This window comes from Diadema setosum, chromosome 5, assembly GCF_964275005.1.
Source record: "Diadema setosum chromosome 5, eeDiaSeto1, whole genome shotgun sequence".
Classification (NCBI taxonomy): domain Eukaryota; kingdom Metazoa; phylum Echinodermata; class Echinoidea; order Diadematoida; family Diadematidae; genus Diadema; species Diadema setosum.
The window spans coordinates 45,999,008-46,023,032 of NC_092689.1; the positions used below are offsets into that span (position 1 = coordinate 45,999,008).

General features: G+C 38.3%; 1 protein-coding gene and 1 long non-coding RNA gene across 2 annotated transcripts; both read left to right on the forward strand.

The window, feature by feature from the left end:
- Positions 1-765: 765 nt before the first annotated feature.
- On the forward strand, positions 766-15,436 carry LOC140228745 (CD5 antigen-like). The gene is made up of 8 exons (XM_072309024.1): positions 766-970; positions 2,459-2,764; positions 3,751-3,957; positions 6,182-6,418; positions 7,759-8,073; positions 9,888-10,109; positions 13,905-13,992; positions 15,343-15,436. The coding sequence occupies exons 1-8, from the start codon at positions 766-768 to the stop codon at positions 15,434-15,436; spliced, it is 1,674 nt and encodes a 557-aa protein (XP_072165125.1).
- Positions 15,437-17,181: 1,745 nt separating this feature from the next.
- Positions 17,182-21,152, forward strand: LOC140228365 (uncharacterized). The gene is made up of 4 exons (XR_011901236.1): positions 17,182-17,294; positions 19,108-19,262; positions 19,562-19,693; positions 20,537-21,152. It is a non-coding gene; the product is annotated as an uncharacterized lncRNA (long non-coding RNA).
- Positions 21,153-24,025: the final 2,873 nt, after the last annotated feature.

The following is a 24,025-nucleotide window of genomic DNA, read 5'->3' on the forward strand; positions in this document are numbered from 1 at the left end:
CTTATAATGAATTTAGAGGAATCAATTTAATCTGGGGGTCATGAGATCAAGGGTCAAAGATCATTGGGGCCATAAAGGACATAATAAGCTTAATCTCCCAATAACACAAGGATGGGTAATCGGATTTCCCTAAGATTACAGGAACTGTTTTTAATTAAGTTAGAAATCAAAATAGGAATTTTGGATAGGAGGTCAAAAGTTAAAGGTCAAAGTTTCGGGTTAAAAAAGTGTGGGGTGGGAGGAGCACAAAACAAGTGGTGACACCCTAAGTATGGTGCCCCCCCCCCCCCCAAAAAAAAAAAAAAGTGGGCGGAGCCACTATGCCACATAATAGTCATAGTCATTATTAAGATATAGATAATAGTCATTATTAAGATGGAAGGAGGTTTGTTAAAATTGACAAGTTATTCCAAATTTTATTAGGTCCAGAACAGATAACAGTGTTTTGAGCAAGGCGTGCGTCGTGTGCGTCGTATATACGAGTAGTCTGGCTTCCAGACCCTCTGCTCGCACTATTTTGTTATACAAGATATTAACGCCCTCAACGGCGAAACTGGTGTAGGTTTAGGTCGATTTGCCTTCAGCAAAGGGTCTGGAAACCAGACTAGTATACGAGTTGTATGAACAAGTTTTGTAGGGAATTCCCATTCACGTTCTCCCAGGCGAACATATTTCAAGCTTACCGCCCTCAGCATGCTCTGCACACTATACTTAGTATCGCTTTATTGGAGGCCGCTGTCATCAAATGTCACTTACAATAGGACTATGGTGCTGAGTATGTTTCGTTTCTTGACTCTTAAAAGCTTGACGCCGCGGGACAACCAAATGTCTACTGAGAAATCTTCCACCCTCTCTTTATTGTTGCGAAATGCAGCAGTTACAGTCATCCTACTACTTTGTCGTATCTCATACATTTCTGCTGAAAATGAAATTATGCAGCCAAAGCCCTTTGATTTCCAGCCGCAAGATCGTAAGTAGGCCTACCATATACAACAGTGTAGTTTTCCGAATGTTTGGATCTGTTATGTAGTCACCTAAGTTATATTCTATTGCACATTGAAGACATTCAGTAAAGTATGAATACTATTGACGCTTTACATGTATAGTTACACTTGTTTATTCTTAGTTATATTATGTTTGATACCTTGAACACATTGCATCATACGTAGGAGATACAGCGGTATAGGGAGTCCGGTACTACTCAGCGCTCACTTCCTGAAAACTTCCTACACACCGCTGCCTTGTTTGTTGAGTTAACTGACTTATAGAGCATTATTTTCAATGTTGTATTGGGATGCAGCTACTGGTAGTTGCAGTTCCCTAGAGCTGCATACTGCAGAATAGTTTGTAGCCTATACAGTGCAGTGGCCCAAGCGTCATTTAGGTGGTGTTGTAGCCACCTTATGGGACTATAATTATTTTGTTCTCACGTTTTTTAAGCCGTGGCCCATAGCCCTATTGATTTAGACACCACATTTACTGACCAATTTTTAAAGTTTTGATTCATTTATTTGTGTTGGTGTAATTTCTTTTCTTTCTTTCTTCAAAATAAATCTAAGATTTTGTAGTCTGATAAAATAGGCGACGCTGCATGGTATAACTTGAAACAGCACGTAAAGTGTATAAGGATACCTACCAATCTTGACGATGTGAGTGATCCTTTTTGCTGCTATTCTTTCTTTCTCTCCTTCCCCTACTTAAAAACATACTCAGACAATAATGTAAGAGGGAGAGGGCAGACAGGGAAGTCAAAGCCATGGTTGAATCCTTGGAATGTATATAATGTGTAGTCGTCACAAAAAGATTGTAAACAATCTCTTTTGATCATCAGCAGTAGTGCGTGCGTGCCAATGCGTGGGTAGTATTCTATTTCGCATTTCGCTATTCAAAAGACCAAAATGACATGAAAGACTGGCAGAGAGAGCCCGCAAACACATCTTTGGGGTTTTTTTTTTAAAGCCTATGTAAGCGTGTGTTTGTTTTGTTTTGTCTTTTTATTGCATTTTCTCGCACGTCACACCTCTTTGTAGATTTTGGATTTCAGAGGTAATCAATCATAGGAAAAGCAAGAAAACGATTCTAATGCAAACATTCTGCTCAGCCAGCGTTTATAATACAACTACTTTAAAATGTTTGATGTGTACGAGTGGAAGTGCTCCTGCAGTAAAAGGATAATGATAGTCCAAAGCTTACAATGAAAATGTTCGTTTTACAAGAACATGCGTTAAAGTTTATTTTCTTTTCTATATTCAAGTCAAAAGCAACTATGGTGTACCCAGTTCCCATAGTTTGAATTAACTGTATATTAAGAATGAATGCAGATCAATCTATTTTATCATCATACCGTTTCGGGATGTTTTGGGTAACAAGTCCATAGAGCTTAGTCTTTCTCTATGTTGTGTGATTGGGGCGTTTATTTGTTTTTGTTTCTATGTTTTTCATTGTTCCCAATTGATAGGAGATGTGCGACTCCGCGGAGGAAACCATTCATATGAGGGCAGAATAGAGATTTATCTCGAGTCCGACCAGCAGTGGTACACGATGTGTGATACACCAGCTGATTACGTGTTCTATAACTTGGTTTGCCATACTAAAGGATACGGTGGTTTTGTCCGGGAGGTCAAAGTTAGCCCGAGTGACTTGCCGGTTCTGAAAGGATACTTCTCGTGCGCGAAAGGGTACACCCACTTACGATCTTGTACATTTAAAGAATCTGAGGGATGTAGTAACTCTGAGGAGGTCGCTATCTTGTGTTCAGGATCAGGTAGGCATTTGAATTAATTTACACCTTTAGACCTTTATAACTGGGTACTTTACATTTATGTCTAGGTGGATGGATATCAACCAAATTATAGGCTGAACTAAAATCTTAAATTTGATTTGATATTATTTGATTTATTCACAAAATGCATTGCACACATATACGCAATATTGATAGTCACATAGTTTGTACATGGAATGCGTCATATACATTTTGTGTAGATCGTGATAGGCTGTAAAAAGTTTGACTGGGAAATCCAGTAGATATAACTTACACATAACAATGTACAGAAACTTTATACAAAAATTATGTAAAAATGCACGTTCAACTTTCATAGTAGGGATATGAGAGAAGAGAGAGAGAAAAAAGATCGAGAGGAAAATAAGAAGAGCTATATGGGTACTCTACATCATAAACCAAAACCCGAAGAGAAATGTGGATTGAATGAAAGCAGCAACATTAGTAGAACACATCAGTGAAAGTTTGAGGAAAATCGGACAATCGATACAAAAGTTATGAATCTTTAAAAATGTTGGTGTTGAAACCACTGGATGAGGAGACTACTAGAGGTTATGACGTCGTGTGCGGACAACAATATAAATAGAATATAAAGGGAATCCCACAAAAATCCCTTATTCATGAAAATTACAAATTCCATCATCGTTAAAGGTAGCAATTATTCCCCCTGCTTTCTGAAAGCGGTTAGTCAAGTGCTCTTTCATTAGAAAAGTGAATTTTAGCCAAATAATCTATAAGAAATATGAACTTGAAAAAGTGTTTACTCTCTTTTTGTTGTTGTTGTTGCTGAGTGCATTATACGTCATTTACATCATGAAAATGTCGTCAAACTCAATATTTTACGCTCTGTAACCATGATTGAAACCGGGATATGGCTTCCAGACTCAATTATTCAAGACCGAAAAGTATTTGAATCTGTTTGCCGGTTGTAAGATGGATCTCTTTAACCTGCGGACTCTCCCTTCTAACAGACCTACGATGCGGACCCATACCTCTGAGTAACTCTCGTGAGGTTGATGAAGGTAGCACTAGATTTGATGTAAGCTACCCTGAAGACACTCGAGTAAAAATTATGTGCAAGGCCGATCGGAGCATGAGTGGGATAGTGCGCTGTGCAAACAGGGTCTGGCGATGGGAAGACACGCAGGAGCCACTTGATTGCCCCGAATACACAGACGGTAAGTTCCCTACATGAAGCTCTGTAATTCTTGCATTATTGTTACAGTTTTGTTCTTTGTCAGGAGGAGCTTTATAGATATAGACTACATTGTTATAATCAATCTCTCGCCGATTTTTTTTTTTCTTTGCCTGCCACGGAAATTTCTATCTCGAGCTTCAGCAGGTAACTGCTGATACTTCTGATCGACCTGTCGCATAGAATCATAGGGATATAATATAGCTCCATAATATAACCTTTGATTTCTAAACCATAACTCGGATTAATGACTTCCGGTTCGATGCTGCTGTTAGACACTAGTGGGATACTCCGCCCCTCCCCCCCCCCCCCCGCTTTTCTCAATAGCGCAAGCTGACCTCGTTGGTGGGTCTTCACCTATGTTTATAGTCAGTGCCTTCAGTGCTCCTATTGCTCAAGGGACCTGCCATTGATTATCATTACTAGCTACCATCCTCAAGAGGTGACACCTCCGTCATCCTGAGAGAGACATTGCTGTACCATGGATAAAATATCTTGTTCGTGGGATGTTCATTCCTGACGAACTTGGGAACTGTCGTTCAAGATTTGTGTCCAAGGCTTTCATCCCCTAATGGAGGCTTCAACGGGATGTTTGAATAATCATTGTGTCATTATAATGACTGGACAATTGAACATGATTGGTATTATGTATTAGAGAGTTTACCCGCCTGTGAGTAGTCAACTTAGAATAACGGGGTGTGATTGACTTCAAATCAGAGTGAAGCTAGCTTTCAGCTTATGGCCTATAGTGAACACCAAAATTGAATTTTTAGTTACTTAGTAATAATTCTTGAATCATAGTTTGTTTTACGTATATATCGCCCTTATATAATCAAAGAAGCGATGAATGCTTATATACATTGTATGAGCGAACATGGTAAGACCATTAAGATGGTGATTTAGCTGGCCTAAGGAATCATGATTGTGATTGTGTATGTTCGTTATTCCGAAGGTTCGTTTATCCTAAAATGACGTTCGTTAATCGGTTCGTTAATCCGAACATTTCTTGGCGTTCCGAAGGTTCGTTTAACAACGCACTGGCGGTGTGTTATTCCCGAGATGAAATGAGGTTCGTTATTCCAAAGGTTAGTTAAGTCGTAAATGAAATAAGGTTAGTTATTTCGAAGGTTCATTAAGGAAGGTTCATTATTTCAATGGCTTGTTAAACCTCAAATAGAATAAGGTTCCTTAATCCGAAAATGGAAATAAGGAACGTACACTAACGAATCATGTTTTTTTTTTCTCCATTTTTGGATTCATTTAAACTTATTTCATTTTCGGACTAACGAACCTTCGAAATAGCAAACCTTATTTTATTTTCGGAATAACGAACCTTCGGAATAACGACCTGTAACCGATATTCCGTGGCGTTATCACTGAGCTACAATAAGGGAGTTCACGGTTGCGATTTGCGCATGTGCAAAATAAAGGTCAAATGAGAATGTTTGTGTATTTGCCATTGACTTTCAAACGAAAAGAATCCTTAGGCAAATGAGGATTTGGAATGTCAAGTTGTGTGTTCACCTTGTTAGAACGCACAGGTGAAAGTGATTCATCAATAATGTTTAACAAAAGCTGCACACGCATTTCATTGACATTGATTACAAAGGTGGCATGCTTCAACAAAAAATGCTCTGTCACAGGTCCTTTCCATGTTATTTGAGAGTCTGTGGTGTAGGGGTCAAATGAGACATGTGCTAACCAAGAACCCCCTTATAGGGATTGTATAGTTTTGGTTCAGGCCTAACTTCAGGTTTCTAACATTTTTTGGTGAGATGATGAGAAACCGAAAGGATGAGAAACCTCTTATGAAATGTGAAAGAGGACGTAATTCCAAGAGGAATTCAACGTTTATACTTCAGGAAAATTGGTTTTGAAATGGCTGAGATTTCCAAATCAGAGCAATCCTGAGAGAAGGTTGGTCTACGATCGCTTTGTTTTACTTTGTTTTTGGATGTCTCAGCCATTCCAAAACGGATTTTCATCAAATAAACTTTTAATTCCTCTTAGAATGGTATGCTCTGTACTATTTTTTAAGTGGTTTGTTGATATCTCGCAAAAAGTTAAAAGCCCAAACCTCATTTCAACCAATACTATACCATCCCTTGTTGTTAAGCTCTAACGAAAGTTAGTCAAACAACAAACTCAAATCCTCGTTCTATCTGCTTTACATCATGCATCTATTTTTCTTCCGCTTTTAACACCAGAATCAGCTGTGTGCAGTGCACCTACAATCAACTCACAAACTATCTTCATGCACCCGCCAAAGCTGTTTTACAAATACGGAGAAACCATTCAGCTAGTGTGTCGAGACAGATCTCAGCATACTGTGTTGCGCTGTGGCAGTAATGGGAAGCTGGAATGCGCAGAAGACACCAATGGTTGCATTGGCAATGCACCTGTTGTTCCAACCTGTCGTAGTAGCCCCGTGCCAGACCCGACTGGTAAGCCAGTTCAAAATGATGCTAATATAGGAAAATCGAGGGTGGGGTGGGTGGGTGGGGGGGGGGGGGTGGGTGAGGCGACGATTGCGAGAATGTTGTTCAAGTTCAATACATTATACACGTGTCTTCGTTTGCGCATTGCATTATTTTGCGTGACGCACCCGCTTGTATACTACGGTATGTCTATGTTCCTTAACTTCGCTCAATGCTTAATTGCTGTGTTGGATAAATACCAATCATACTAGTATACCAATCCAACTTTTTTTCCCTTAATTGCCTCCTCCATTCTCATTTCCCATGGCACGGTCAGTTCCACCATTGCAACCCTGTGCACAGATCTCGCCACCAACACCATGTCCGGCCGCAGGGCGGTCACCACCACCTCCTGACAATCTGACATCACTGTACGATTCTCCTCGTACCTCACAATCATTCCCCGCTGCTATCATTCCTCCAACATCATCACCTTGGCCCTTCTTTCTCGCACAACAGCTCACACTCTCCTTTACAAAACGGATTTCCCTCACCCTAATGGGTTCATTCTTCTTTCTCACCACCCTTCCCACTCCAACCATCTTCTTCAACACATGGTTAGGCCTCTATGTATAGGCCTGCAATAACCCTCCATGCGCTGACAGAATGTGCTCCAGCGACCCCCTACCTTCTTGCAAACCCTATACACCCATAATCCTCCAAAACGCCCCACTTCTTCAGACTCATTGGTGAAGGCAAAACATCTAAGTCGGAACTAATCGTACAGGTCCAGAGGACATTGACCTGAGGTCATTCCATGCCACCTTCCTCTGCTCCATACCCCCTTCCCATCGAGTCCATGCCCTTCTGCTTGACCGCCTCCACCGCCAAATCCCTCCTATACCCTTCCTGCCTTGCTTGCTATACCGTCTCACACCTTGATGAAACCTGACCCCATTCCGCCTCACCTGAACAGCACCCTGCACCTCCTTCCATTTTACCCTACTCACCCACAGCCTCCTCCGCCCTCCACTTCCTCCCCAATATGAACCCATACGGCCAGATTTAGTTTTGTGCGCACCAAATATGAGTGGTGGCGGCACAATATTCTTCAGAAAAAATTCTTCTGAAAAAAAGGTTTGACTTGATTTGGCTTGATTCTCATAATGTTCTAACGAAAGTCGTCGGACACATAGGCCTAGTTTCTGCTTTCAAGTGTTAAAAATGTCCAGAATATTCATCCGATTTCAAATGATGTCATGCGTGTTTAGTAGCTTGGCTATCTGTTGAAACTAAAAGTCGCAACGGATTTGCAGAAGAAAATTACCGTGATTAACTAATTATGTTCTCTTTTGTCATTGTCAAAGAACAAACGTTAGTTCTGGTAGGAGGGAAGCATGAGGCCGAAGGGCGTGTCCTTGTGAAGAGGGGAGAAGAATGGGGCTCAATCTGCGCCGACGGCTGGGATACCCTCGATGCAGACGTCGTTTGCCGCCAGCTCGGATTTGGTCCCGCACGACTACCTGCTCATTCACCATTATTCCCAGCTGGGGAGAAGAAGTATTTCTATACTCGCGTGTCATGCAGCTCTTCTGACAAGGATATCCACCTTTGTCAAATGACACAAGTAGCAGAAGAGTGCGCTTCAAAATACGAAGCAGAGGTGATCTGTACTCGGGAAGGTAAGATCACGTCCTCGGGGCAATACTATTTGCAGAGTTTGTTGTAAAGCAATGAAGACATTGCCCACAGAGTTGACACAGGGCTTAGTTCACTCAGGACTTAGTTCATACTTGTGACATTTCTTGTTTCACACTCTTCTTCAAATCTTGCATGGGCGATGAAGGAGGGCTTTGAAGTAAAATGGGATTCTTAAAGAATTCACAGCATAGTTCAATTCAAATCATTTTTTTTTTGTCTATGTTCATGCAGATAAAAAAAAATATACAATGTACATAGTACACACATACAATATCATAAATATTAGGTAAATATGACGACGTACACAAAAGCAAGCTTGTATAGTCGGTGGTTATGACGCAGGGAGATCGGATGAATTAGACCACTTAGACATGTTTAGAAATGAATAAAACCTGCGGTGTGCAGTTTACGTACACACACGTATGATACCATATATGTATGTATATATATATATATATATATATATATATATATATATATATATGATACCATATATGTACATATATATATATATATATATACATGTATATACATATGAAGAGTTTGTTTGCAAAAACCGATAAGTCCATTTTTGAAGATTTTCAAGTACGGTCTCTGTCATAAAGTACAAAATAATACCTTTTAAATGATATATTGGTCACTACATATAAAAGTACATTTTTGAAGTTATGGTCAAAAGAAGCAAAAATTTTCTTATTATTCTCTTTATTTTTCTTGACCTTTAATCGCAAATATCTCCGTTTGACAAATATGGACTTATCGGTTTTTGCAAACAAACTCTTCATATCTTCTCAGATTAGCCACATAAATTATTCTGTGTTTATTAGCCGTTTCTATGCACTTATAAAATATGTGGCGAGATGAAGAAAACAAGAGAATAAGTAGAGTCCCAGAAAAATGCACAAAATCACAGAAACTAGACGCTAAAATAGCATTTACGTGTCATGCAACAGCGTGATAAAATTTAAGTTCCAAAAGGTAGTGTTAAATCCAGTCTACAAAATCCGTCAAAACACTATACTTCTTAAAAAGTCAATAAAGACACATTGACCTTCCGAGACTCATTTTCTTTATCCCATTATGGGGTACTCCTATGAAGACATGAAGATATTACATCAAAACACGTGAAGCCTGTGAAAGGAAAATCCAGGTTTTCTCCTCAAGATTAAAAGCAGATTTAGCACCCCCCTTTTTTTTAAAGAAGCTATTCAAGATTTTTTTTTATCAAGAGCAATAGTTCATTACACACACATGCGCAAACACACACACACACACACACATACACATATCAATTGATCTTATATGATTAATGTCATCCTCTCTACAACATATCCCACAGAAATGACATGCCAGCCACCAATTATAGTCCTACTGTCATGTAGTATGCTATGTATTACGAGACTTCGTCGCCCATTAAACATTGAATCACTTTCTTCTTCTTCTTCTTCTTTAATTTACTCATGGAAGCAAATGTGAATTCTCATTAATAACGAGGTCTTACTGACATACATAAACTTTGAGCTTAAGAGGTGCAACTACAGTATTCCGATCTGATTGTCAGTACCTACGCCTTTGTCCCGACTTTCGTTGGTTTATATTTAATTAAGTAATTAATTCATTCATAGTGTGACGATATTGCAAAACAGTTACCCCATCATACTGACAATAGAGCTATTCATTCACATTGACATTTTTACCTATCTAAGAAATGCGCTAAAAGAAAGAAAAAATGTACTTTTAAAAACTTTTCAATGTTTTTGCATACGATGTGACATCATGTCTTCTACCGATATAGCTCGTGACTGTGGTAGTCCACCATATCTGTCGCCTAACACCAGAGTGGAGCCTCGAAAACTGGTATACCAAGTAGGAGAGCAGGTGACCGTCTCATGTTCGTCTGTAAAAGGCGTCAACGTAGCTCCTGCCGTCACACTCACCTGTGCTTCAGACGGCTTGTGGCGCGGAGAGATCCCACCAGACTGTGATGAGCCCACGGGATATGTGTCAGGAATGACAGGTACATAGGGCTTGTCTTTGGTGTGTTGGGTTCACGAGGCTTGTCTGTTGTAAAGCCCCTTTTACACTTTCACCGATCGCATCACGGGTGACCGCGGATCGTCGATCCGGGATCACCCGCACTGTTTCCGGCATAACTTGACTCCGTGAAGTCTTCCGTCATTATTCTTGATCGTTCGGCATGTCCGCGGAAAAAGTCAAGCTTGCTTAATTTTTCATCCCGGACATCACGGATAAAAATCAATACGAACTCTTCCTTGTTGGCACCGTCTACTCTGTGTCGCCTCCGTATTCCTTCCTTGTAGGTATCGGCTACTCTGTGCTGCCTCCGTAGGCCTACTCATTCCGGGACAATCCGTGAAGACATTGGGACGTCCGTATTAGCATCGGCTCCATCCGGGATGAAAAATTAGGGTATTTTGCCAATACAAGCTCACAGAGTCCATGAAATTTGCTCATATCTTCCCCCATCAGTACAGCCATCAACCCCTCATACTGTTCGTATAACATAAGTGGTCGTCTGACAAGCTTTAGTGACCCACACATACCTCCTTGCTTTTTTGTGTGTTTTGATTTGTTTTGTTTAGTTTTGCTTTGTTTATGTCATGATTTTCCAGAGAAATGACAGTTTGCAACAAAGAGATTTGACTTTATCTTGTCGACAAGCAGAGAAGTGTGTAGGCTGTTGCAGATTTTCTGGTGCGCTTGCTATACTTAGCTCTGGAGGCACGTCGCCTGAGAATAAAAGTATCAAAAGCAAAAGCAAAAGTCATTAGTCAACATTTCGGGGATATCCGTGTAAGGACCGAGACTGACCAAGTTGCGTCCGTGTTCTTCCTTGATATCCGTGTTATCTCCGTATCGTTTCCGACGTGGTCCGCGTTCATTCCTTGTTTGTCCATGTAGGCACCGTGTAGCCTCCGTATTTTTCCGTGTAGACACCCAAGCCCCGTCTTAACAGACCTTCTCCCCGGGTGCGCCCGGGCGCGCCCGGGCGCACCCGGCGAAGATATACATTCCACAGATTCCATGAAACACAGAGTACCCCGTTTTAACAGGCATTGCTCGAAAACCTTACCCGGGGAATACACGTTCTCAATAGCCCCGTCTTAACAGACCTACTCCGGGCGCGCCCGGGTGTTCGCGTTCGCCGGCGAAGACTGCATTTCACAAATTCCGTAAACACGGGTTAACCACCAAAGTGTCCCGTTTTAACAGGCATTGCTCGAAAACCTTCTCCGGGGAGGATACGCTCTCCTCGACCAATCACATACGCTGAAAATGAAGCATTTCACATGCACATCATTGTCATTGCACTAGCATGTGGTTGAGTACTAATGTACAAGTGTGTACTGCTGACAGAGGCATGTTGGAACCAGTATCTACCGAGGCGTTTCAATATATATTAGACAAACTGTGTTTCCTTAAAATGTGTTTACTGTGAAAGCGCCTTTCTTTTGTCTTTTCATAATGATCTTTCAAAATGAAGTAAAGAAAGAAGAAGTCATGAAATCAACCAAAGGATTTTATCAGAGCACGTCTATTACTATATTGTGCAACCCACAGAACTCGAGAAGTGTTACGACTGTTTACATAATACATAAGACGTGTTAAAAAAAGCATTTCACACTCTACAAAATGAATCTTTGAATGTTTTCATTTTCGAACTACCTCCAACAAAATTTTACTCTCTCCAGCTATTGCTCATATCAATGCCATTGTTACATGTTCGTGATATATAGTTTTTTTTTTTAACTATATATTAATCATCAAAAGCGGGATTTTTTTTTGTAACACCTATAATTACTAGTACGTGAGTACACATAAGCCCAATACGTCTGGTCGTGCTACTAGTAATACATAGGGAGAGTTTTTTGATTTGCACTGGTCACGTGACGCCTCGGGGGAAGATTCACCCCGCGAGCGTCTTATATATATATATATATATATATATATATATATATATATATGTATATATATATATATATATATATATATATATATATATATATATTATTTTAAGTTTGTGCCAAAGTGGATCTGCCTCACAGGTTGATTCATGTCTCATTACATAATGAACAGTCACTCTCCAAGGAAGATAGGTCTTTATGATGGTAATTGTTTTTCTTCATCCCTATTATTCAAGATACATGGTATGTTATGGTGAAGTCGTGGGGATGCTCGAATACGAAAGTGTGAGAGAAGATTGGTGGAATGATAAGTCAAGCTTACTCGACTTGGCATGTGCACTCACTAATCCGACATCAAATCATATATAGGGCCTAACGATCTGTACTTATTGGTCGGGATAACGGGGATTCATGTTCAAACACTATCACAACTTACAGATCTGATTTACAATTTCGCTTATATTGGCATGAGAGGAATTTATTTTATATATAGCATTCTATCAGAAGGTGAAATTGTATTTTATTTGATATAGAAACGAGCAAAATACATCCAACATTAAGGGTAGGTAAGAATAAGAAATTAATCATCAGGTTGATCAGAATTATGACAGCATCAAACCAGAATCATAAAAGCCACTGGTGCATCTGTGGAATTCTTTTGTCCATAACACTGTAGTTGTTTGAATAATAATTTCTCGGCGGAACTCCAGCTCTTGAACCCCTTAAGCACGAGACATGTCTCAGGTATGCCAAGTAAATGATGCTTGTCTCATCTATGCCGGGTACATGACACCTAATTCAGATGTTCCACTCTTTTTCGGGTCTTTCTCTGGTAACGCTTAAGTACTCAATAACAAATTGTATTTGTATAGCGCATATCACAAAAATAGATTGATGTATCTATGCACATTGAAGGAAGGAACTAATAGAAATAGAAAAAAAAAAGTACTCAAGTACTGTCACCAAGAGAAACGTGTGGCATAAGTACAGGGAAAAAAAATAAAGAACAGTTAGATTGTACAACGGGTTGAGTGCAATTTTTGAACATTCTAAGTTAAGTCCACCATCATATAGAGCAAAATAAAACTTTTCCAATGTTACCTCACTTGTTGCAAATCAAAGAATGTTCTTGAAGTTATGATTAAAATATCATGTACTTTTCTTTCTAATTTCTTTGGTTTTTTTAACAAGTTTAATTAATTAATAAGACAAATTTGTACTGCGCTGTGATGGAACAGAGCTCCTGATATTGTTACTGATTAGACACACAAAAAATAAATTACAAATTAATCTAAGGCTTCTGAAAAAAAGGTAAATCTTCAACAAAGATTTGAAGACAGCAAGTGATGGGGCCTTCCTCATTTTCTCAGCTAATTTATTCCAAAGTTTTGGGGCAGCACAACTGAAGGCACAATCCCCCAAAATTACTTTTGTTTTTAAGTGAAGTTGCCTTAGAAGCAACTTATCCTGTGTACTTCGTAAATTATGTGAATATGAATATGATTTTAGTGATATCAATTCTGATAAATAACCAGGTGCTTGACCATGCAGTACTTTATAAATAAGTAACAAAATAAATTAAAATAGCGAAGATGTGTGTATATTTGCTTAGATGCTGTTATTATTCATCGGCCTCTGTGTAATATCCCTAGATATCCCTGTGATTTCTGTTATACCTTTTCGTAATCCCTTAATCGTCACCACAAATTGAAAGCCAATGTAATCTTCTTGTTATTCTTTGTTGTGAGTTATTCTTCAGATCTTAGGATTAAACTCTTCTCAGGTGATGAGTTTTAATGCTGATTGGTATGACTGCTTGCATCCTGCTCGTTTGAAACATACCTGTTATTCTGTTTTTCTTTAACATCATGTGTTACTTATAACAGATGACGTAAGGACCGTGCTTGGTACGGGAATGCTGCTTGTCTTAATTCAAGCCTTCATCATTATTGGTCCATGGTGCTTCCCCAAGAGGTAAAATATGTATTTTGATTTCACTTGACAGGTCTATATGTGTCTGTAACCTTCTTTTTTGTTGTGTGAGGGATTGTCGTGGTTGTATATGCAAAGGGCATCCTATTTCATGATTATAAGTAAGTTAGTTTCGTCGAATCGATCACAGATTATGGCCTGCAGTATAATATTGTTCAAACCCATAATCATGACGTAGTCTCTTTATACCTATTACTGACACATTGATTTATACGTTTTAAATAGCTCCATGATGACAATGCGCTCCATTTTTTAAGTGGTGGCCATCTTTCGTTTCTGATGATTACAAAGTAAAATTTATATAGATGAATGCAGTGGTCGAAGTTCTACGTAGGTCAGACATAGAACAAACGAATTTAGAACTTTTACACGTTTACCGAATGTACATGTTTAATGATTTAATTCTCATTGTCCTAGTCCCCTCAGAAGTTCTTGTTCCTTGATGATTACAAGACGAAGATAATTTGATGAGAAAGATATAGTTTTGTGATTTCGTAATAGAAGTTCAGTAACAATTTGTGCGCATTTCAGTGGGAGACTAGAGAGTTGATAACATCATCACCTCTGCCGGTTGATTAAGTTGTATTACACAACACATGTATAGATCCTTGCCATCTGATTGTATGAATGCGGGTCACATGACATTCAGGAGAATCAGCTATCATGTTCACTTAATGGCAGTGCAATAGACGTCTATTGGACGGTAAATCAAGTGAGCCACTGGTGCAAAGTAGATCCTAAGCAGTGCTAAGGACACATTGAACTTGTGTTAAAGTGTTGATGCATACGCGCACCCGTTTGCGCCATCCTACCAGCAAGACCTAGAGCCAGATCTAGATCTAGGCCCAGCTGTTATACTCCTACTAGATAGGCTTAAAGGGATTGTGTAGCATAGGTTGAGATGAGGATTCAGCTATTAAATTTTTGCAAGATAGGCCTTACTTAAAAAAAAACAACTTTATGAAATGCTAAAGAGCATGTAATTCGAAGAGGAATTCACAGTTTATTTGATAAAAATAAGTTTTGAAACGGCTGAGATATCCAAAACAAAGAAAAAGCAACTACAGCTTGTTAGTGGGACCCAAAACAAGCTGTATACAAAGAACTAGATTTGTAAAAGCATAGGAGACATATAAGTTTCCAGACCTTCTTTATTCTTTCTCTTTTTTTACGTCAAGTGATAGATTGAATCCAATTTTGAATATGGCACAGAATTGCAGGTAACCACTCTAAAATTATGATCAATATGTTGAATATTGATTATCGACGTTGAGGTAATTACATCACACAAGTGCACAACGAAACACTATGTATGTTGTGTTTTGTATAAAGGAGAAACTATGCAGCGGCTGCCGAGCAAGGACCTGGTGGCGCCCCTCAACCAGCTAAAGCAGAGCCTAAAGACGCCCAGCAGCTAGATCAATAGCAAGTAACCTGGCTCATAGCATGGCTCGAATGGTCGGCTTCAATTTCCCGAGAAGGACCTGCATTCCACCAGCTTTTCACACTCTTCACTAACATTGATGGACAACTTCCATCAAAATCAGTTTTGTAGAAAAGGAAAGTACGGACGGTTTGCGTGAAGACTGCAGTCAATTATACAGTCAAGTGATGCATCTGACAGTTCATTGGTGGCTTTAGATAGAACAGACAAAGATATTCTAGCTTCGTTTGTGTATTAGGCCTACTCAATGCATTTCTTATGACACTTTGACAACCTTTGATAAAAAAGAGGCAAATTAAAGTAACAGATCAGTCCGTTTCTTAAATGGTAAATCCAGTCCAAATTTAGATTAAGGTAATAAGAAAGAGTAAGGTATTACGAGTTCAACGGTAGAATTGTGATCGAAATCGGATGAAATATAAGGAAGTTATGACATTTTGAAGTTTCGCTATTTTTCCAGGAAAAAGTTCTTGAGTGGTCAATATGAATATGCAAATGAAAAAGTGAGCATGTCATCCCTTTACAACCTACCATGTAAATGAAAGAAAGATATCATTCAGAGGGGTGAAGATTCAAGTGTGAGTTTCTTCAATTTGTCTCCCTCTACAAATTAAATTTGTTAAGATCGCAACTGCTGATCTGTAATTTACAGATCAGCAGTTTCGATCTTAACAAATTTAATTTGTAGAGGGAGACAAACTGAAGAAACTCACACTTGAACCTACCATATAGTTTGTACATATAAAATTGTGAATTTTTCAGTTTTTCATTCAAACGCATTTATGCCCGAGGCTCAAATCAAATTGTGATGTTATAACATACAGTCAGCTCACTTTTTGCATATTCATATCCACGGTAGAAGAACTGTTTTGTATTTTTGAAATTAGCAAAATTTGAAAATTTAATAACTTCCTTATTTTTCATCCGATTTCAATCAAATTTTTATTGTAGAAGATTTTACTCTATTTTTTTTTTTTGGCAGACAAACTTATTTTTGGACTGAAATTCCCCTTTAAACAAAGGAGAACTTAGGTAATGACTCGGTTATGAAACATACACAATTCACGATTGCCGGTTGGTGTTCTTCTGTAAGTTTGGAGTGTTGCCGCTGAGCATATATGTCTGGAAACAATGTAGATATGGGTAAATAAGTATTCGATCATGTACACATCTCAAATATTGTGCACTGTAGTCAATTAACGACTTATACTGAATATTGAGATGTTAGCAGCTAAGGGATGGGGGATGGGGGCATTGACCCTTTACCCCATTAGCCCGCAGCCCCCTCCCCCAGAAAAAACAACAACAACAACAACAACGAAACAAACAAAACAAAACAAACAAACTTCCTGCACCCCCACCTTGATTATGATCATATATTTTAATCAGTCGTCTTGTTACTTTCATCCTATGGACTACTCTCTTAATTTCTAGGACTTAAATTTTAAATCTTTCTTACGACTTAAAATATTTTAAGTCTTTAAGACTTATTTTAGGTGGCTTCGATTAAAAGTTGAGTGTCGAAGCTGTTCGCAATCTAAATCTAACAAGGACTTAAACTTTCAGCCAATCAGATGACTTGTAAATGACGTCATGCGCTATCTTGAACCGCCTAAAACCGGAATTGGCGCTGGCCGTCACTTTGCTTCATGCGATGCTAGATAGCGCGTAGTCATACACACACATTCAGTGCACAATATGTGTATGTACTTGTACCTACCATGTTTGCAAACAAACGCTATTGACTCGAACAGTTGAGTTGGTCTTGAAGGCAGAAGTCATGCAGGCCGGAGTTTTTTGAGGGCATGATCTGACGGAAGCTTGACCAAGTTGCTTAAAGGTGAGCATATTACTGTATGAATGCTTAAGAATGTGTTTGATAACTCTGGGACTCAGTAACCAAAGATAAAAGATGTTAAGATGTGCACTAACCGCCCTACATTTTTGGCGAGTTTGAGCCTTGCCGCTGTATACAGCGCTGTCCATCCCTGAAGCGCCAGTGCTAACGTTAGCTGTTCATGGCTAATTAGTAGTAGGCCTAATGTGTCTATCCAAACATTGTAACAAGTTACATGAAGGCTAACGTTATACTAGTATTGTGGGGGCTCTATTTCGGTGAAACTGCAAGTACAAGTGTAATAATACAGGGACTCTTATAAAGCGCCCATTCTACCTAATGATTTACGATGTTGGTGTCTTGACTGAAAGGTAAAGCTATGCCTATGGGCATAACAGGCTACTGTAGCGTAGGCCTAACTGTCGTCTAACACTGAGTAACAGTAACAAGTTAGTGTCAGTTCACCCCTTCCTACACTCTTGTAGGGTTTAATTTATCAATTTCTACGTAGAAAGGCACAGTTCTAGGCCTTATCATGCCCTATGCTGTGATAAAATGTAGGGCATATGCTGTTAGATGGGTTTTATTTTTAACGTTGTGTTTAGGCCACCAATAGTACGTAGACCCTATATGGGCGCTACAATAGAACTGCGACCAGCCCAAACACGAAGCCCCCTGTGTGATGAGCGCCCCAGGGTTTAGGGCGCCAATGTTGCAATGCCAGTGCAGTGGCGTCAAGCTCTGAACTTTAAAAACTTCTATCGCATGGGCCATATTGGCTGACATCACCAATTTCTATTGACTCCCATATTATAATAGGGGGTCTACAATTAATAAACAGTTTCTGTTCCACTGCATGACTAGGTCTACTGAGTCTGATGTCACAATGAACAATTACCTTTGGCGTGTGCACTCAACACTCTTACTATCAAGCGTGCATCATGTCACTCATTTTACTGGAATAATCAACTTCAATGCTACTTGCACTCAGCTGCGTACATGTGTATGTGATGTGAATGTGCTACTGATTTGCATTCCATGAAAATACTTCTACTATTATTACTACCACTCAGTAGTAGGCCTGGACACCTAGGCCTTATGGTTGCCATTTCTGCACTGAATTCAAGACTCTTTCTTGAACTAGTAAGTCTGTTAGTGTTATTGTTGAAGGCGTTGTATGAAACAAATAATGTATGGAATTAACTCGTGCAATGGAACAAGATTTCGCACCTGGATAAAGGTAATCTACTCCAGTCTTTCATTTTGTAGCATAATCAATGTGGTGATCTGTGTTTGAGTAGAAGGATCTAGACTTAAAAATTCTACAGATCTACACTTCTGGCTGAGATGTATGCATTAAGCATCACATACACCAGTGAGAGAATGTAGTGAAGTTTTACAATATATGAGGCCTTTTTTTATTTTTTACTTTTAATATTTTTTAAGATAAAGGGAATGCAAATTACCTGTTATTTGTATAATTTGTACTCCAAGGAGTACTCTGTCAGGACTATCCCTTCTTGGTGTTTAGATAAGTATGCAAGACATCCCTGGTATTTCTAAAAATTGATTTTAACGATAACATCTGAAACAAAAATCAGAGATATCGGTCTCATTTTTTCCTCCAGCATGAAATACAACCCTCGAGACCAATAAGAAATAATTAATTACATAAAAATCTAGAAGTGTGGGTATGACGACCGTTTATACCCCGAAGCATATTTGTTTTCTTCCTTTTTTTTTTGTCAAGCGTTTCTGTTTTTCATTTTCCACTTCCTTATCACTGATATTTCACAGTTTTTGTGTTTATTATCAGATCAATGCGGACTTTGCCCAGTTGTACCGAGAAAAGTGCAGGAGATGGTGAACAGATGGGGGCCATTTTATGTCAATAGAATCTTGCACTTGCCAAGCGAAACCACCCTTAGTTGCAAGACATCGTAAGAAGATGTGAAGACATGGATGGAGACAGTAAGTCCTTCCGCCAATCCTCATAGATCTTGTGGCATTGATTATAATTACTGGAACAATTTCTGTCCAAAGTGTAAGAGTAAAACTTACTCATTTGTTTATGCTTCATTGCTATTACACATTTCAGGAAAGTGAATGTGCACGAGTTTGCTCTTCATAGACTGATATTGATAATAAGTCGAAAACTGAATGTTAGGGATTGTCAGAGCTGATACAATACGTCATATCTAATATGTTAAAGAGAATGGGTGAAATACTTAAAGTTGAAAAAAAAAATTGTATTGTGTTCCATTCTATAGGAATTTTGTGGAATGTCACTACTTGCAGCGATGCTTCACAGACCCAACATCCCCATGTAGAAGAAAGGGAGAGGACCTCTCATGCTCCCGAGGGATGCCCAGCAGTACCTGGTGCAGAATGACTATGTGCCTGTAAGTACAGTATATGCTTAATGTTTATAGACTTGAAATCATTTCATGATCAAATCACTGAGCTTCCAATTTTGAGAATTATCAATATGCATGTTTCATTGGGCTTTTAAGTACCAGCTCATGTTTAGAGAAGAATATTTGAGCTTCGTATCTTACAAAGCAAGACTCGTGTAGAATCTGCATGTACTCAGTAACAGGTGGAATTTAAAAATCTGAATTTCTCATGCTGTCGTGAGAAATGCAAAGTTTTCTTCTCTGATATATCAGTGTTTTTGAAGCGATTCTTCTCAAACAAACTTTAGAACATTCAGCAATGAGTATTGTGAAGGGGTATCTACCGTGTTTTGAGAGTTTTCTTTTAAATTCATTAAATTACGGATTAGAAATGCATGCTGACTTCTATTGATTTGTAATAATATGTACATCAAATATCTTATGAGTCTGGAACATGTAAATATCAAGTAGGCCCCACCCCGATGATGGCAAAAAGTAATCTGATTTCTGGGAATTTTTTTCAAGGCTTTGAGGTTTACCAGATCAGTGAGACAAAATGTTTTAAAATAATATGTTCCAAAATATATCAGAAATATTTACTTGTACATCACAAACTAAAAGTTATGTGATGAATATGTTATTAGTACATTGTATTTAAGATCAATATGTAAAATTATATTTTAATATTTTTTTCCCTCCAGAGTGCCCTCTCACTGAGAACTTAACTTCCCTCTATGTGATGCAAAGTTTATTTGATAATAATTGCAGCCTTTGTCATTTGCTCAAACGATTCAAGTGAAATTTAGTTCGAAATATCAGTACTGCTATACATGTTTAATCTCTTTTCAGGTAGGAACCAATGTTCATGGCATTGCTGATGCAGAGACTCCAACCCCAGCCCCAAGCATCTTCTGATCTGGAGATTCTCCCACCTGAAAGCCCTAACAAACGGGAAACGCCAAGTTGATCCGCGCGAAACGTATACATCACGAGCGAGAAGCGCAAAGTTCAGTGATGCTAAAGATGCCACCTTCAGCCAGCCCTGCTTAGTCAGATAAGGGAGTGACTAGACGTACATCCAGTATTTTCTCATCCTGGACAAGACCATACTAAGTCCAGGCTGGAGATGACCGGAAGCAAGAATTTGACAGACTCTTTAAAGCCCACTGTGTCTTCATCGTCAAATATGCTTGGGTGCTTGAAGCATTCTTTGATTTTGTGGCGGCATATTCATGTACTGCTACAATCCCGAGTGAGGGCTTCGTTCTGGGCATTAGCCACGAACTTCAAGAACACGTCAGTGTATGATGCTAGTAAGATTTTCCGACATTGTGCCACAAACCCATGCACACAAGAAGCATATCTGACTTGCCCTGATGTGCAGCAAAGTTTTCTTAATTTTCGGTGAATTCTTAAATCAAAGTAACACAGGTAAAATGCTGCAATGTTTCCTTTGAAGATACTATCATGCATAATGTTTGACTCCTGGATATTGAGTTATGTTATGTGTGCCTCACTTTTCCATTTATATTGAGCTACAAGTCCATGCACACAAGAAGCATGTCTGTCATTCCCTGGTTGTAGTAAAGTTTCCTTGTAATTTTTTTTGTGTGCATTTTTAAATGAAAATAACACAATAAGGAAAGTTAATGCCGCAATGTTTCCTTTAGAGGTGCTATCATGTATGTGTGTGCCTCACTTTTGCATTTGCATTGCTACGTGAACATTTAAACAATATTTCAAGTTTTTATACATGTCCAGTTTCAATTTATTTATTGTTCATCTTTGGCTTGTTTTCTGTATATTATGTCTGGTTGATGATGAAAAAAAAAGTAATGCCAGATCCGCATTGATTTAAATTGAAAGAAGAAAGTTTAAGTTCCCCTGAACAATTTTGTAATTATTCAACGATTACCTAATTTTCATCACTCCCACAGTGTTGTTGAGCCATTGTCCATCACATTTATTGAGCGCTGATTTGTTGCTATTTTCATTATGACATTGTGGCTAAACACTTTAATATGAAACTCTCTATTTATAAAGAAATAAACTTTGGTTTTCCAGCCAAAGTATGTGCTTGAACCCACGAGGAAGGATAGATTCAGCGCAGATGGGCACCTTAAACAAATTTAGAGCATTTGACTTGAAATTTGGCACACATGACCACTATGGTATATAGATATGGAAACAATGTGGTGAGCAATGCGTTGCCATGGTAACAGCTTTTTTTAAACCAAAAAACATACAAAAATATTGTGGATTCAGCTAACTTCCTTTAGTCTTCGAGCATTTAGCTAGAAATTTGGCACAAAAGACCACTGTGGTATGTAGATGTGTAAACGTATTCTTTCGTAAGACCTTAGTGTCGATCAATGTGTTGCCATGGTAACGGCATATTTTGAATGAAAATCATACAAAAATATTGTGGATTCAGTTAACTCCCTCACTCTTTGAGTAATTGGCTTGACATTTGGCACATGCAACAACTTTAGCATATAGATGTGCAAACTTAATCTTTCATCAACGGTGAACAATGCGTTGCCATGGTAACAGCATCTTTTCACTAAAATGCATACAAAGATATTGTGGATTCATGTAACAACCTCAGTCTTTGAGCATTTAGCTTGAAATTTGGCACACCTGACCACTATGGTACATACATGTGCAAACTTAACCTTTCGTCATTGTTCATCATTGTGTTGCCATGGTAACAACATAGTTTGAATGAAAATCATACAAAAATATTTTGGATTCAGGTAACTCCCTCAGTCTTTGAGCATTTGGCTTGAAATTTGGCAAATGCAACCATTGTAGTTCAGAAATATGCAAACTTCATATTTCATCATTAAACAATCTGTTGCCATGGTAACGGTGCATTTTCCATGAAAATCATACAAACATTTCGATTCTCCTGTCTCTGTTTAGAGCATTTTGGCTTCAAATTTGGCACATGTTACCTCTACATTACCTAGATGTGCAAAAAATCTTTTGTCAGTGTGGAAAATGTGTTGCCATGGTAACAGTATATTTTGCATGAAAATGATACACTAATGTGAATTCAACTAAACCCCTCACCCTTTTAGCATTTAGCTTGAAATTTGGCACATATGACGGCTATGATATAGGGCCTATAGTTGTGCAAACTTCATTTTTTTCTTAATGTCCAACATTGTGTTGCCATGGTTACACAATTTTTAGTAAAAACCATAGAAATCGTCAGTTTATCTATCTTGCTCACTCAGTTTTTGAGCAATTGATTTGAGAGGTGGAACAGTGCATTGCCATGGTATTTTTTTTCTTTATTAAAAAGTAAGAAAAAATAATCCTGGTTGAGCTAATTTCCTCAATTGTGGGTGGGGGTATATTAATCACAATGAGTGATAATTCTAGTTAAAAATTCAGATTGCATCACTTCAACATAGTGCTTTGTTACGAGATATGACATCAAAGTAATTAAGAAACTAGTGGTCCATCTCACTTGAACAGTCTCTTGAGATGGTTCCCTGTCATCAGTTGAGATTGATTCTTAAATATCAATAGATTAAGCAGGAATTTGTATATTCTTTTGTCAAACATTTTGTCTACCAAAATGCAGTATGGAAATGTACTTATGTAAATCCATTTCAGACAATCGATATTCAAGGAATTTTAGAAGTAAGTTTAGAATGTTAACTGTTATTTGAGCTTCTTAATGTTTTAAGGTGAATTTACTTCAGAGTTTACATAGATCTTGCTCCCTACTGTTATATGTAATACAGTTTGGATTCAATTGTAAATTTTCCCTACGGAATAGTGGAAAAATTAGGGAAGTCTGGTAAGAAATAAGGAAATGTAACACGTTTTCAGAAAACATTTCTTGACTAGTCCGTATGAATATGCAAATACATGCAGGTGAAAAGTGTAAAAATTTTGAAGGAATGACATCATCAATTCCCTCATTTGGACGTTCATAAAGACTGGACAAGATCTGTTTTCTGGAAATGTGTGAAATTGAAAAGAGGCATATCTTCCTTATTTCGTAGCTGATTTTCATAGTCTTTACACCATTCTGTGTAGGGAAATTTCTTCTCTTTTCTAATTTGATTACACTAATTTTGGCCTTTACTTCCCTCTTGATTAAATTTATACTATGCATCATTCCAAAAAATCAAATAATTCTTTAAATTGCATGCATGGGACGTACAAAGCGTGTAAATCTAAACGTCAACTTAATGGAGGCTGTATTGTTTATTACACAGCATCATTTCTAAAATTTAAGTTATTAGAATTCATATATAATCTTACATTTGTTCATAGTTTCCATCTTACGACTTAACGATGCTCACCAGGGAAAGAAAT

What these genes read in the sequence shown, in the direction of transcription:
- LOC140228745 (XM_072309024.1), top strand. Translation starts at nt 766, where the DNA reads ATGGTGCTGAGTATGTTTCGTTTCTTGACTCTTAAAAGCTTGACGCCG. An exon ending in CCCCGTGCCAGACCCGACTG is followed by an intron (nt 6,419 to 7,758) that starts GTAAGCCAGTTC and finishes TCATTGTCAAAG; the next exon opens with AACAAACGTTAGTTCTGGTA. An exon ending in GGTGATCTGTACTCGGGAAG is followed by an intron (nt 8,074 to 9,887) that starts GTAAGATCACGT and finishes CTACCGATATAG; the next exon opens with CTCGTGACTGTGGTAGTCCA.